Below are 14633 nucleotides of genomic sequence, written 5' to 3'. Positions count from 1 at the left end.
CTGTTGAAGGGAGTCCCGTAAAGACTGAACACGTTCAATAGACGCGTTGCTATACGTGTTCTCAAGGGTGATCCAGATTTGGCGAGCACCGGTTATGCCAAGCACTTCTGTGGCTGCCTCCTCAGTTAAAGAACAAAGGAGAAGGAGGGCAGCCTTTTGATCTGCAGCAAGCCAAGCGGCATAGTCTGGATTAGGCTCGGTTTTGTTATCGGAAGTTACGGTTTCGGAGGGTGAGGGAGAGCCATCAATATGAGCATATAGTTTGTGAAGAGCCATTAAAAGGGTCATATGATTGCGCCATATAAGAAAGGTGGAGGACGAAAGTTTGACAGGGGAGAAGTGGGGGCTTGAGGTGGTATTGGTGATTTGGGATGCCATGGGAGGTCCTAGGAAGGAGATTAGAGAATAAAGGAGAGGAGAAAAAAGGCTGATACCATGTAAGAAATCAACCTCCAATGATTTGGAGAGATTGATGGAATATTATTTATAATGAAGAAGATACAAAAAATCTCTCCTATGATTATGGAGAGTCAAACGTTTATACAAGGAAAGGATGTAAACACAACAAATACAAGTATTCACAAATTATGTCACAAATTATTTCCTCTAATTATTATTATTATTATATGTTTGGCCAGTAGCGCCGACAATGACCGAACGCTATGTTTATTGTTGATACCGATCGAATCAGTTTGACCCCGCAAATTAAGCACCGACTTTTTTCTTGCTACCGTTGTTACCGTCCAATTCGTGTTGGTTCGTCACCACAAGACGCAAATTGTTTTTGTTGTTTTAAATGAGTTTATATGTTGTATATGGTTGTTGATAAACTGTTTTTTGTTTGCTCGAGTGACGTAACCGGATACCGATCAAATTTGATTTGACACTTCATGCGCATGTTGTTTTTTTTTTTTTTATTCTACAAGAGAACTAGAGGAGTCCTCTGCTCTATGCATAATGATTTGTATAAAAAGATGATTGATAAGTTAATAAAGAATCGAGCCTAGGTGGAATTCGCTATTGTAAACTTGACAAGTTAGCGTGAACTAAAATTTCGGAATAAGACTTGAAAAGAAAAGAAGTCGATCAAGTTAAACGGGCTACAAAGATCTTCATCATGGGCTGCAAATCTTGTCATCCACGTTAGTTATAAAATCCTATAACTGAAAACCTAAAACCAATCAAACTGAAGTCACAATGTCAGCCAACATTCCTTTGGATATCCAAATTGAAATCATCAAACGTCTTCTTCCTGTCAAATCTCTTATTCGATTCAGATCGGTTTCTGAAGAAACGTGGATCTACTCACTGGTAGCAGATCTACTTTCCTCGGGTATGATTAAACTGTTTCACCGATGGTTCCTCTGAATCCGTGTTCTTCCACCTACAAAATGAACAACGCCGTTACTTACCCCTCAGAAAGGGACAGAGGGGTCCTCTTTGGGGTAACCCTCCGGCGTGAGAATCAGTATCTTTGTGGAGAAGATAATAATGTGTGAGTCAGTGAATCTCAAGAGTATTGCTGAATCGCTGAATACTCTTGATTGTGTGACTGCGTGTTTTCTGTAACTGACTGTGAGTGAATATAATTCAATATGATTGAATGTGATATCACTGCTTGTAACTGTCAATGATTGAGTGTGAATGTGTCATAAAAGTGGAGTTGATGCTGTATTTATAGTGCTAGGGTTACCACCGGTTGGGCTCAACCTCGTTGGCTTCCTCCAATCGCACTGCGCCACGTGTCCTCTGGGACACCTGGCGCTTTCTCGTTGGTTGTAATCACGTGGTAACACATGTGTCATGCTGAGTTGTCGACCTTTCATTCGGCAGCTATCAACATCAGCATATTCTTTCTCCTTAAAAAGATACCTTCTGGAAGGTTGTCTGATGTGCACAATCAAGGTTGCCCTAATCCTGATTTGGATAAGGACGAGGTTGATTATGTGCACGTATGATATGCGCTCACCCTGAGGATGCGCGGGGTCTTCTCTTTATTCTCACGCGCAGATATTTCATGCGCAGATGTGATATGCACGAGCATGTGATATGCGCCGCGCGCTGATGCGCTGCGCGCATATGTGATGCGCGAGCATATGTGTGCCTGGGCATATGATGCCTGAGCATGTTTTGTATGCGCCATGCGCATAGGTTTTGGCTTTGTGCCTTCATAATGTCTTTATCTTGTGGGTTGACCCGCCTTGCTTGGTGTTGAGGCGGGTACATACCTCTTCAAGCCCCCCCAGTCTAATGTGTGTCTTATCTCGCGCGAGCGCGGTAAGATGGATATTAGACTTACTGATTTTTGTCTTTTAATGGGGTTTTGTCGTTTTCCTGGTTGCTTCCATCGTTGCGCGAAGTTCTATCCATTTGGTTGAAAACGAAGGGTCCAAACACGTGGTTAGTTGGTGGTGACGTGCGCCGTAAACATGTCAGACGTTTCGTGTGCTCGAGGTGCTACAGTTGCCTTTCACGTCCCCTCACACAGCTGTCTTGAACACGTGTCGCGCTCGTATTGGTTAGCACCTGCGAGTGGGGGCGCGTCTCTGCTCCGTGGCAGGTCGGTTACAATTTTATGTCCCCTCAACAGTGTTAGGGACACGTGTCGCGCCCTCGTTGGCTTGGACCCGCGAGTGGGGGCGCGTGAAATCCGATCAGCTGCCACATTTCTCTCTCCTGGGCCTATAAAAGGAGGCCCTTAGGAAATTTTTATCTTCATCTTCATTGTTGATAATTTTCTTGTTTCTGCCTTTCATATTCTGAATTGAGTGTTTTCATCTTTTCGATTTCTTGATTATCTGCTGCTGCAGTTGTATGTCTGATAGTTCAGACTCGTCTAGCCCCTCAATCACCTCTGTTGCCTCTCGAAGACGCCGTGTGAAATCTGTGGTGATGTCGACACTGAAGCAAAAGGGGAAGGGGAAGAAGGTTGTTGAGACCACATCGGAGGAAGTAGGGAGGACCAAGGCCACCAAAAGGTGGAATGAAATCCCCTGCAAATTGAAGCAGGCAGATCTCGACAACCTCATCACCTCTCAGGGCTTTCCCACCCTGTTTGGCTGCATGTTGCCTAGGTCCGGGCAAACGGCGGCGGACCCGCCTGCCGGCTATATATCCCTATATAGCCACTTTTTTACCCACTGCAACCTTCGTCTCCCGATGACCAGGTTTGTGGGTGCACTGCTGAAGTTCTATGGGATTCATATATCCCAAGTCCATCCGTTTGGACTCGTGCGCGTGACTCACTTTGAGTTCATGTGCAAATCCCAGCGCGAGGAACCCACTCCTCGGCGCTTTCAGTATTTTTATAAGGCCAAGATCCAAGACAATTGGATCTCTTTTATTCCTCGCAGTCAGAAGGTGAAGTGCTCCACTGTTTCATTCAAGAGCCTTCATGACTGGTCTGAGAGGTTTTTTTACATTAGGGCCGGTGTGATCCCCATCCGTATGACCATGCGCTCTATCACTTCTGCGCCTGCGGATGAGGGTGTCCTCAAGAACCCAACTGGCGCCTGGGTTAAGAAACTGACCGCCGAACCATCCCCCGCGAAGAAAATTTGCGAGGAGGCGCTGGTTGGGGTCGGCATGAGTAAGGTTTGGGCCGATAGCGCGCTTGAGCCCGTTATCCAAGTCGACGGGTTGTGTAAGTTAATTTCATTGGTTTATTTATTTTTTCTGCGCGAACATAATTCTTTTGCTGATATCACTTGATTTGTTTTTGCGCAGTCACCAAGGATTATGTCCTTGCTGCTTATGATGAACAAGTGGAGGGTGGCTCCGTCGCGCTTGGCGCTGGGGAAGTTGGTTTCCCAGATCGCTTCGATGACATGTTCATCCCAGTGGATCTGGAATTTGACTTTGACAGTGACGCGCCTGGTAAGCCTTCGCACTTATGCTCATTCCTATAGAATATCCAAGTTTATTAACAGTTGTGTTGGTTGTTTTTGTAGATGCGCTTGAAAACTACGAGCTAGAGCTCGCGGAAGAGGAGGAGGAGGAAGAGGAGGCGCCCCTACTAAAGCGCAAAGCTAAGGGGAAATCTGGCGCAGGGGCCAGTAAGAAACAGAAGAAAGATGACACCCCTGTCGCTCATCCCCATGCTCAAACGAAGGGACCTAAGGAAACCCAGGTGTTTACCACCAAGGTTTCTTTAGCTTCTCTGCCTGTGAGAGTGGGCAGACCTCCTGTCCACTTGAGGTATGGTGGCGTCGCCTCCTCCTTTCGCGCGGCTGAAGAGAGAAGCAGTGCCGCGCCTGCAACAGGTATACTTTATTTATCTTCATCTGGCTGAATTGTTATTAAACCTTTGCTCCTTTAAATGTTTGCAGAGGCAGCGACGGTAACAGATCAGCCGCAGGCGCCACAAGGTGCCACGGCTGCGCCGGGGACTCCATCGAAGTCCCCTGTTCTACCCTCTGAAAAGGGTAGAATGGATTTTATGGCGATGTTCGATGCGCGAACAGAATTGCGCCAAGGTAAGTTTTGCACATATGTCTTCTGAATTTTTCCCTTTGGAGTCAGTCATAAACCATTTTTCCTTGTTTATTTGTTCATAGGAGTTGTAGCTGGCGCAACAGTTGCTGGTGACACTCCTGGCGCCGCTGCCGGCGCCGCTGGTTCTGGTCCTGCTCCTGCTAGTGCTGAGTCTCCCCTTATTGGGATTACCAAGGAGCAGGAAACCGTATTGCGCGCCGAACTGGCGGCGTCGAGACCTCCCTCGCCTCCTCCTGCACGCAGCCCTCCCCGCGAGGCTGGTTTGGAGCCTTCCAGGTCGCAGGAGAAGAGGCCTATTGAAGAAGACGAGGAGGACGAGGGGGTTCAAGTTGAAGACTCCTTGGGAGACCGCGCCAGCCCTGCGATGCCGCAAGTGTTCGCAGCGCAGACTTCTGGTGGGGCTGGTGCTGACTTTCCTGCTTCATCCCCGCAGGTATGTATTGATTTGTTGGTCCGCTGCGCGTACCTCCATATAAGTATGTTTTATGACTTAGAACTTTTCTTGTGTTTTGCAGGAAGGTGACCACGTTTACCGCCCGAGATGGAATATTAATGAAGAGAGTTCCTTTCAATCCATGGGCGTATGCGAGGACTTCTGGGCTCATGCCGTGCCTCCTACTGAAAGGAGGTATCAGGAGGAGCGCACCCGCGCGGACTTGCTGAACGACCATGTTTTCGCTGGGTCGGCTTTCTTCGCTGCTTCCCAAGAGCTTCGTCGTGATTATATTAAAGTACGCGACGCTCTTGTGGAAGCCCAGCGAGAGGCTAAGGTGGCCGCCTGGAACCTGTCTGATGCTCGCGCGCGAGCTGAGAAACTCCAGGCGGAGCTCAGTGAAAACCGAGCAAGTGCCAACACCGCATACATCAAGCACGGGCATGAGCTCCAAGCTGCGCGGGAGAAGCAGCAGTTGGCGGAGGCCGAAGTTGCCAAGTACGCGCGCAGAGTGCGTGTCTTGGAACAGCAGGCCGAGGCGCGTGACCAAGCTATCGTCCAGAGTATCACTGAGAAATCATCACTGGAGAGCGAGGTTGCGCGCCTGAAAAGGGATTTGGCGGCCGCGCAGGCCGATAGAGATGAGGCCTTGGCGACGGCGGCGTCTAGCCAGGAAGCACTTGGTGCTGCGCAGGCGGAGAAAGAAAAAATTTTGGCGGCAGCAGCGTCTGATAAGGAGGAACTAAAAAAGACTAAGGAAACTGTTGAGTTATTAAACTCTCAGGTTCCTGCCCTCGAGACGTCTGTTGCTGGCCTCGCGCAGGATCGCCAATGGCTGGTGTCACAGGGCATGGCTCGCTGCGCTTTGGCGATGAAATATTCCGCCGAGTTTCAAGCCCTTGTGATGGACTGCAATGCCGCCGCGCGTTTGGTGGGCCGAGCTGAAGGGTTTACGGATGGGTATGAGTATGGCATGTTGAGGAGGAACCCATCCGAGTACCCTTACAAGAGCGATGCGGCCTGCGCGGACATGGCCGCGGTGGGGGAAAAGTATATGAATACTCCCATCCCCATCCTTATGCAGGTACCTTGATCTTAATGAGTTTTACTTGACTAACTTTTCTAAGTGTTTTGTACTCATTACTTTTCTAATGATTTACAGATAGCTGCGCTTGCTGACCAGCCCGACCTCGGCGCGCTAAAGAAGTTGCTTGATGATTGCGAGAGGGCTGGTGGCAATGATGGTGGCGCGGGGGATGTTGCCCCTGCCAGCGGCTCTGGCGCGGCGAAAGAATCTGCTCCTGACACCGTTGTGATCGAAGACTCCAATGAGGAGGAAGAACTTGACTATGGTCAGTTCGGGGATGAGGAGCAGACCGCGCCAGATGCTGCGGGAGATGATGAGGGTGATGAAGCGGCTGACGTCGACGTGGAGACTTGAGAAGCCCTTCATCAAATTTTGTATATTTATTTATTTTTTATTTTTTTTTTTCATTTATTTTTTATTTACAAATTTGTAACTCCTCATACTTGTAAATTTCAATGCAATGGAATGAAACTTGTTTTCTCCTTCTTTCATCTCGTGCATTTCCATTCATCTCTTCATGTTTGCTTGTATAGATATAAGATATGGTTGCACGTTAAAATAAGAACAAGGTTGTAAGGAAATTATTCACTTAACCATAGTCCTATTTTGTAAGTGGTTTCGCAGTATCTCGTTTATGCTGACATGCGCGATAACTTTTCACAATTCCTTTTTCGCGCGTCATAGTCGCGCTGTTTTTACATGGAAGTATGAGTTTTAGCCATTACATGTCAGCATGTGTTAGTCAGATATCCACTTTGATTCCTCGCGCGATCTCGACCTGAGACCTTAACAACTATGTTATGGCATGTACTTTGCCTTAGGTTTAAGGAGTTTTATGATCAAGCTGCGCGGGATGTTAGATGGATGTTTGTGAGTGTTTTGAGCTAAGGCTCTTTGTTTTGGGCTAAGGCCCTGACGTGTTTAGAGTTAAGACTCATTAACGTGTTTGAGCTAAGGCTCGCGCATGTATGTTTTACTTCGTTTTATTTTGTTTTGAAGTCAATATAGTGTTGTCATATTGCTCCAAATTAATAAAGGAAGCGTGAAACATGTATGCAAAGGTTTATAGAACAAATATTGAAAGATAGCGCGATAAATATTGAAAGATAGCGCGAATCATCATTCATGATGGCTTAAAAGCCTTGATTACAAATTTGAACTTTTTACATGAAGCATTTTCTAAGTTGTGCCGCGTTCCACGCGCGCGGTATCTTTTTTCCATTCAAATCTTTTAAAGTGTACGCGCCTTTCCCCAAATCTTCTGAAATTTGATAAGGTCCCTCCCAATTGGGGGACATTTTTCCTGGGGGTATTGCGCGACTAGCTTCATTGTTTCGAAGGACAAAATCATTTTTCTTGAAGTGGCACTCTTTAACGCGCTGATTATAATATTTTTCCAGCTTTTTCTTGTATCTGGCTTCATTAATGATAGCCGCTTCTCTGCGCCCTTCAAGCAAGTTAAGGTCCAATCTTCTTTCGCGCTCGTTATCAGTTTTGCTCATCATGAGTACCCTATGGGATGGGCATCCAATTTCTGCTGGGATCATAGCCTCTGTCCCATAGGTTAGGCTGAACGGGGATTCGCCATTGCTAGTTTTGCTTAATGTCCTGTGCGCCCACAGGACATTAGGTAACTCTTCGACCCAAGAATGGGATTCTCCCTCCAACCTTTTCTTCAGCCCATTTAGCAAACTTTGATTCGCGCGCTCCACTTGGCCATTCCCCTGAGGGTGGTAGACGGACGTGAAGATTTGGTTGATGTGCAATTCTTTGAGCCAGCTTGATATCTTCCTGTCAGTGAATTGTTTGCCATTGTCGCTCACAATTTCCATGGGAAGGCCAAAACGGCAAATGATGTGGCTCCAGATAAATTGCTTCATCGCCTCAGCTGTGATTTTTGCTAGTGGCTTGGCCTCAACCCATTTTGTGAAATAGTCTATCGTCACTACCAAAAATTTCACTCGCCCTTGCGCTTGCGGCAGGGGCCCCACAATATCAATGGCCCATTTGTGGAAAGGCCATGCGGAGGTGACTGGAATCAAGTTGTTCTTTGGACGCATGGTGTTTGGCGCGTAGCTCTGACATGCCTTGCATTTTTGGATTTCTTTTAGCGCATCCAAGTACATGCCTGGCCAATAGTAGCCTGAGCTCATCGCCTTGGCAACCACCATGCGCGGACCAGCGTGAATTCCACAGATTCCTTCATGAATCTCCCTTATCACATAGGTTGCTTCTTCAGCATCCAGGCACTTCATGAGCGGTCCAAGATAAGAGCGCCGATATAATGTACCATCAAGTAATTCATAGTTCTGTGCCTTGTGTCTTATCTTTCTCGCCTGTGCGCGATCGTCCGGTAACTTCCCCTTCTTCAGGAATTCCATTATTGGAGTTATCCAGGATGAAGGGGTTGTATGAATTACGAGGACCGATTGCGTTTGCACTGACGGGCTGCTCATTACCTCCACCCTGACATCTTTGCCAAAGTGATCAAAATTAGTTGATGCCATTTTACTCAACGCGTCAGCGGACTTGTTTTCGCTGCGCGAGATGTGTATGATTCTGAAGAAGTCAAACTGCTCAACGAGCTTTTTTGCCTGCTCTAGATACAGAGGCATTGTGTTCTCCTTGGCGTCATATAGGCCGTTGACCTGAGCAGCTACCAAGTAAGAATCAACACGCGCCTCTAGTCTTTTAACCCCAAACTTGCGCGCGATGCGCAAACCAGCCAGCAGGGCTTCATACTCAGCCTCATTGTTGGTACTCTTGAAGTCCAACCTGATAGCATAAGTATATTCATGATTATCAGGGTCCACCAGTTTGAGGCCTGCGCCGGACCCTTCGCTGTTGGAGGCTCCATCAGTGAATAGCCTCCAAACATCTTCTTCATCATTTGCTCGCGGAGGGTCTACCTCGCGCTGAGCTTCTTCAATCTTTCCGTCTGGGATTTCCGTGATGAAATCCGCCAAAACTTGACCCTTTATCGCTGGACGGGGCTTATAAGTGATCGTGTGTTCACCTAATTCCAGCGCCCACTTTGTCAGCCTTCCGGAGAGCGCGGGGCGTCGCAAGACTTGCTGGATGTTGTAACCAGTCAGAACTTCAATAGGATGACCATTGAAGTATCTATGGAGCTTGCGCGACGCGTGTGTTAGTGACAAAACTAACTTTTCCATGATGGAATAGCGCGTCTCAGGGTCTGTGAGCACCCGACTCACATAGTATATTGGCGTTTGTATCCCCTTGCGATCCACCAATAATACTGCGCCGATCGCGCGGTCTCCAGCTGACAGGTACAATGTAAGGGTTTCGCCAGGAAGTGGAGCTGTGAGCGCTGGCAACTTTATGAGACATTCTTTTATCTCAGTGAAAGCTTGCTCAGCCTCAGGCGTCCACTTGAATTGGCTCTTCTTCAAACAGTTCCTCAAGGTGTTAACGAATGGAGTAGATTTGCTGGCGTGGTTCGCTAGGAACCTGTTGATTGACACCAATCTACCATTCAGCTTCTGAACCTCTTTCATGGTGGATGGTGAATGCATGTCAAGGATGGCTTCCACCTTTTCAGGGTTCACCTTGAAACCATCCTTAGTGACCATTACACCAAGAAATTTCCCCTCTTCTGCGCCGAAAGTACATTTGCTCGGGTTGAGCTTCATGTTAACTTCCGTTAGGCGCTGAAGAGTTTCCTCGATGTCTTTGAGCATTTGTCTCTCCTCCCTGCTCTTGATCACCAAATCATCAACGTAGACTTCTAGATTTCTTCCGATTTGTTCACTGAAAACTGAATCCATAAGTCTCTGGTAGGTTGCGCCCGCATTCTTTAAACCAAAGGGCATTTTTGTGTAACAAAAAACACCCTTGTTGGTTCTGAAGGCAGTCTTGTCTTCATCCTGTGGTGCCATTTGAATCTGGTGATAGCCTTTGTAGGCATCCAGGAAACATTTTAGCTTGAATGGCGCCACGGAGTCCACCTTTGCGTCGATGTTTGGGAGGGGGTAACAGTCTTTCGGACATGCTTTGTTGAGGTCCTTGAAGTCAATACACATTCTCCATGACCCGTTGCTTTTCTTTACCATCACAGGATTGGCTACCCATGTCTGGTATCGGATCGGGCGGATGATGTTTGCGCGCAACAGGTCCTCCACTTGCTCATTCATGGCCCTCGCCTTTTCATCCCCCATGATTCTCTTTTTCTGAGCAATTGGCTCCACCGACTTGAACGTGTTAAGAGAATGTTGCGCCAAGTCTCGCGGGACTCCCGTCATATCGGAGTGTTGCCACGCGAAAACCGACGTGTATTTAGTGAGCAACTTTTTCATTCTCAATCTCGTTTCGTCTGAAATGGTAGCGCCAATTGTGACCGTTTGTTCTGGGAATTTTGGGTTTAAAATCCACTTCTCTGGCGCATTGTCAGCCATTGGAAGTTTCATTCTCCCTTCCCGCGGCGTGCTTGTCACTGCGCACAAATGATCGCGGTAAACAAATGTTACGCCTGTTGGTGTAGGGATCCCCAATGCGCCGTGCGCTGGCGACGGTACAGCATTAAATTGGGCAATCGTTCCCCTACCCAGGATCATATTGTGGCATGACGTGGTGGGCAAGACCAAGAAGTTGACAACTTCGGCTCGCTTGTGCTCATCATCCCCCATAGTTAGTTCAAACTGAATCTGGCCTAGGGGATGTATGATTTCATTTGAGACACCACAGATTGGTGCGTTCACAATTTCGAGCCGCGCTTGGTCTGCCGGGTCTAACTTTCTGAAACACTGCTCATACATAATGTCAGATTCGCTTCCAGTGTCCACCAGGACCTTTGACACTTCGTAATGAGCAATGTATGTGGTGATGACGAGAGGACTGCTTATTGAAGGGCCTCCCCTGATTCTTGGGAAGATGACTTGCTCCTCGCGCCAATCTCCGTGGATTTGCGCGCTTCTTTTTTTTGACGTCTGCCCTTGTCGTCCCCCCTCAGCCACACAGATTCTTTTATATTTCTTGTTGGCAGAGGCTCCTTCCGGTTGCTCATCTTCTATTCTTTGGTTTTTTACCAAGTGAGCCAGCCTGCCTGACTTTACATCCTTCTCGATCGCATCCTTTAAATGATGGCATGCATCGGTGTTGTGGCCCGGGGACCTGTGAAATTCACAATATTTGCCACTGTTTTGCGGTCCCTTGTAGTGTAGTTGTTTGGGGGGCTTGAATTGGACATTCTCAGTACTTAACACCTGTGAAGGTGTTTTAGTGAGGGGCGTCCATATTCTTGGCAGAGGTCTGCTAGGATCTCTGCCGCCCTCCCTCTTGTCACCCTCCCCGCGATTACGAACTTCTTTTTGGGGCTGTGGTGAGGTTGGTTGCGCTTGTTTTTCCGCGGAAGAAAAACTTGTTGGCTGCAACCTGGACCATACAGAGTTCTGTTTGGCCCTCTTATCTTTGCTGCGCGGTGATTCTGCCTGATGCGCTCTTTCTCTTGCCCTATCTTGGGCAATCTGTTTCTCATTTCTCGCGAAAACTCGCGATGCCTCCATTAACTTGGCCCACGTGGTGGGCATACCATCTTTGCTTACGAGAGCCCGGCGGAGTTGATCACTGCGCGCGCCTTGTATAAAGGCCACGCGCAGGAGCTGCTCAGTTATACCCCCGATTGCCAGGGATTCCTGATTGAAACGAGTGATGTAATCTTCAATCGTTTCATCATTCCTGCGTATGCAGTGCATGATGTCATCAGGATCGCGCGTGTGCCTGCGCTGCTGTACGAAGTGGGCTTGGAACTTTTCTAATAGTTCCTCGAACCCATCAATCTGCCCTGTCGGCAAGCTCTCGAACCATACCCGCGCTGCGCCCGTGAGGCAGCGAGCAAACATATGACACCATGTTGGCATCGTCCAGCTCTCTAGGTTTCCCGTGTTATAGAAACCTTGCAAAAAGTCATCTGGATCTGTTGTGCCATCATATTTGCCCAGACCACTTGGCATCTTTGTCTTGTGCTGGATGGGAGCCTGCGCGATACGCGCAGTAAACTTTGAGTGTTTTACCAGGATGGCTGGTCTGTAGGGCGTGGTTACGTCTACTTGCCCTCTGACCGGTGGGCTGTACGGCATGTGCAGATCCAGATCTGCTCTGGCTCCAGGCGCCATGTTCACAGGCGCGCGGAGCTGTGAGCCTCCTGCATGAGTATCCCGTGTCTTCCTCATGCTATGCACTTCTTCATCACTGAACTCAGTGTGTGCAGTGTGAACAGAATGTCCCTCTTCCGGCGCGCGTGGCCTCTTTGTAGTCTGCTTATCAAAAGCTTGCCTTTGTGTTTGGTCGGCTAGCTTCTTCTGCTTGACCATTTCGTTGTACTTTTCAATCAGACGCCGCTGCTCGTTTATGAGCCATTCATTCGGATCATTTGCTTCATCTTCTGGACCCATTGGTCCTTTCAGCTTCGCGCCGGCCATATTTTGTAACGTGTGATCGTCTGGAGGAGTTTCAGTCTGGCCGTGAGGGGTTGTGACGAAGGGACGGTTGCTGGTGGTATGCGTAGAATCACGCGGAACCCTCAGAACCTGCTGTCCGTCGTTAACACCCTCACGTTCAATATCCTCCAGAGCTTGATCAACGTTACGAACTCCAGAAACCATGGTGATTGATTTTTTTGTAGATCTGGATTAGATCTGATTGCCGTTTGTAACAGTGGATGGCGCCAATGAAGAAACGTGGATCTACTCACTGGTAGCAGATCTACTTTCCTCGGGTATGATTAAACTGTTTCACCGATGGTTCCTCTGAATCCGTGTTCTTCCACCTACAAAATGAACAACGCCGTTACTTACCCCTCAGAAAGGGACAGAGGGGTCCTCTTTGGGGTAACCCTCCGGCGTGAGAATCAGTATCTTTGTGGAGAAGATAATAATGTGTGAGTCAGTGAATCTCAAGAGTATTGCTGAATCGCTGAATACTCTTGATTGTGTGACTGCGTGTTTTCTGTAACTGACTGTGAGTGAATATAATTCAATATGATTGAATGTGATATCACTGCTTGTAACTGTCAATGATTGAGTGTGAATGTGTCATAAAAGTGGAGTTGATGCTGTATTTATAGTGCTAGGGTTACCACCGGTTGGGCTCAACCTCGTTGGCTTCCTCCAATCGCACTGCGCCACGTGTCCTCTGGGACACCTGGCGCTTTCTCGTTGGTTGTAATCACGTGGTAACACATGTGTCATGCTGAGTTGTCGACCTTTCATTCGGCAGCTATCAACATCAGCATATTCTTTCTCCTTAAAAAGATACCTTCTGGAAGGTTGTCTGATGTGCACAATCAAGGTTGCCCTAATCCTGATTTGGATAAGGACGAGGTTGATTATGTGCACGTATGATATGCGCTCACCCTGAGGATGCGCGGGGTCTTCTCTTTATTCTCACGCGCAGATATTTCATGCGCAGATGTGATATGCACGAGCATGTGATATGCGCCGCGCGCTGATGCGCTGCGCGCATATGTGATGCGCGAGCATATGTGTGCCTGGGCATATGATGCCTGAGCATGTTTTGTATGCGCCATGCGCATAGGTTTTGGCTTTGTGCCTTCATAATGTCTTTATCTTGTGGGTTGACCCGCCTTGCTTGGTGTTGAGGCGGGTACATACCTCTTCAGTTTCGAAACAGTGGAAGTCTCTTATCGATAGCTCTACGTTTATCTCTGATCACAGTGTCTACCAGGCTCAGCCGCAACATCTACTGATAACCTACAAGGACGTTTCTTCTTATCAGGACAAATATGTTTCTGTTGTTGATGATGACAGTTTCCCTCTACACAAGTTTTCTCCTTCTGTTCCTTCAACTGTTAAGCTAGCAAGTTATACATTAATGCTCGATTGCTCTCATGGATTGGTGTGTTATATGGATCAAAAGACGCAAATTCTGGTTATTTGGAATCCGTCAATTAGAAAATCTATTGGTATAATGTTGCCGTATGAATACCATGCTATTGGTTTTGGGGTTTGTCCTAAAACTAGCGACCTTAAGATCGTCAAGATGACATGTGATAGTGATAATTGGCTGGCTGAGGTTTTCACGTTAAGCTCTAGGGCTTGGAGGAGCGTATCATGGAATCTGCCTTATAAATCACTTGAGTTTACAGATTCTCAGGTAGTCATTGATGGGGTTATTCATTGGCAGGCTTATGATATAGCTACAAGGAATTGCAGGATTATTTCATTTGACTTGACAAGTGAAGAATTTGGAGAGGTAGATCTTCCGGATGCTTTAGCAAGGCCTAGGTGTTAGGTCCACGCATATATAAACTCAACGAGTCTCTTGCCGTGCTTAACTACCGTGAAGATGATGCAGGGAAAGGAGTTTGCGATGTATGGAAGTTATTGAAAAATGGCGGCACAAAATCCTCGTTTACAATACTATTCACTCTCACGCTTGAATTGGAAGATTGTAGAATAATTGGATTTCGGAAGAATGGTCAACCGATAACTGGACAATGGTATATACGTGGTGATATTTGTAGAAGAGAACTTGAAGTTTATGATCCCCGCTCTGCAGAACGCATTAATAATCTTGGGATTTATGGTTTGGCCTTAAGTATGGCCTCTTACACAGAATCATTACTTCTGCTTAATTACCCTG

The 14633-nt window shown here is 47.4% G+C and overlaps 1 protein-coding gene across 1 annotated transcript; it reads left to right on the top strand.

Moving 5' to 3' along the window:
• Window positions 1–1197: 1197 nt before the first annotated feature.
• LOC143592441 (putative F-box protein At1g47790) lies at window positions 1198–14332 on the top strand. Its single transcript, XM_077072355.1, has 3 exons — window positions 1198–1281; window position 1688; window positions 13651–14332. The coding sequence occupies exons 1-3, from the start codon at window positions 1198–1200 to the stop codon at window positions 14280–14282; spliced, it is 717 nt and encodes a 238-aa protein (XP_076928470.1). The 3' UTR covers window positions 14283–14332.
• The last annotated feature ends 301 nt before the right edge of the window (window positions 14333–14633 follow it).

This window comes from Bidens hawaiensis, unplaced genomic scaffold (assembly GCF_021521415.1).
Source record: "Bidens hawaiensis isolate Kalapana, Puna unplaced genomic scaffold, B.hawaiensis_p1.1 tig00040804_1, whole genome shotgun sequence".
Classification (NCBI taxonomy): domain Eukaryota; kingdom Viridiplantae; phylum Streptophyta; class Magnoliopsida; order Asterales; family Asteraceae; genus Bidens; species Bidens hawaiensis.
This window is presented reverse-complemented; position numbering and strand designations above follow the sequence as displayed.

Coding starts and splice junctions, on each gene's coding strand:
- LOC143592441 (XM_077072355.1), top strand. CDS start 1,198: ATGTCAGCCAACATTCCTTTGGATATCCAAATTGAAATCATCAAACGT.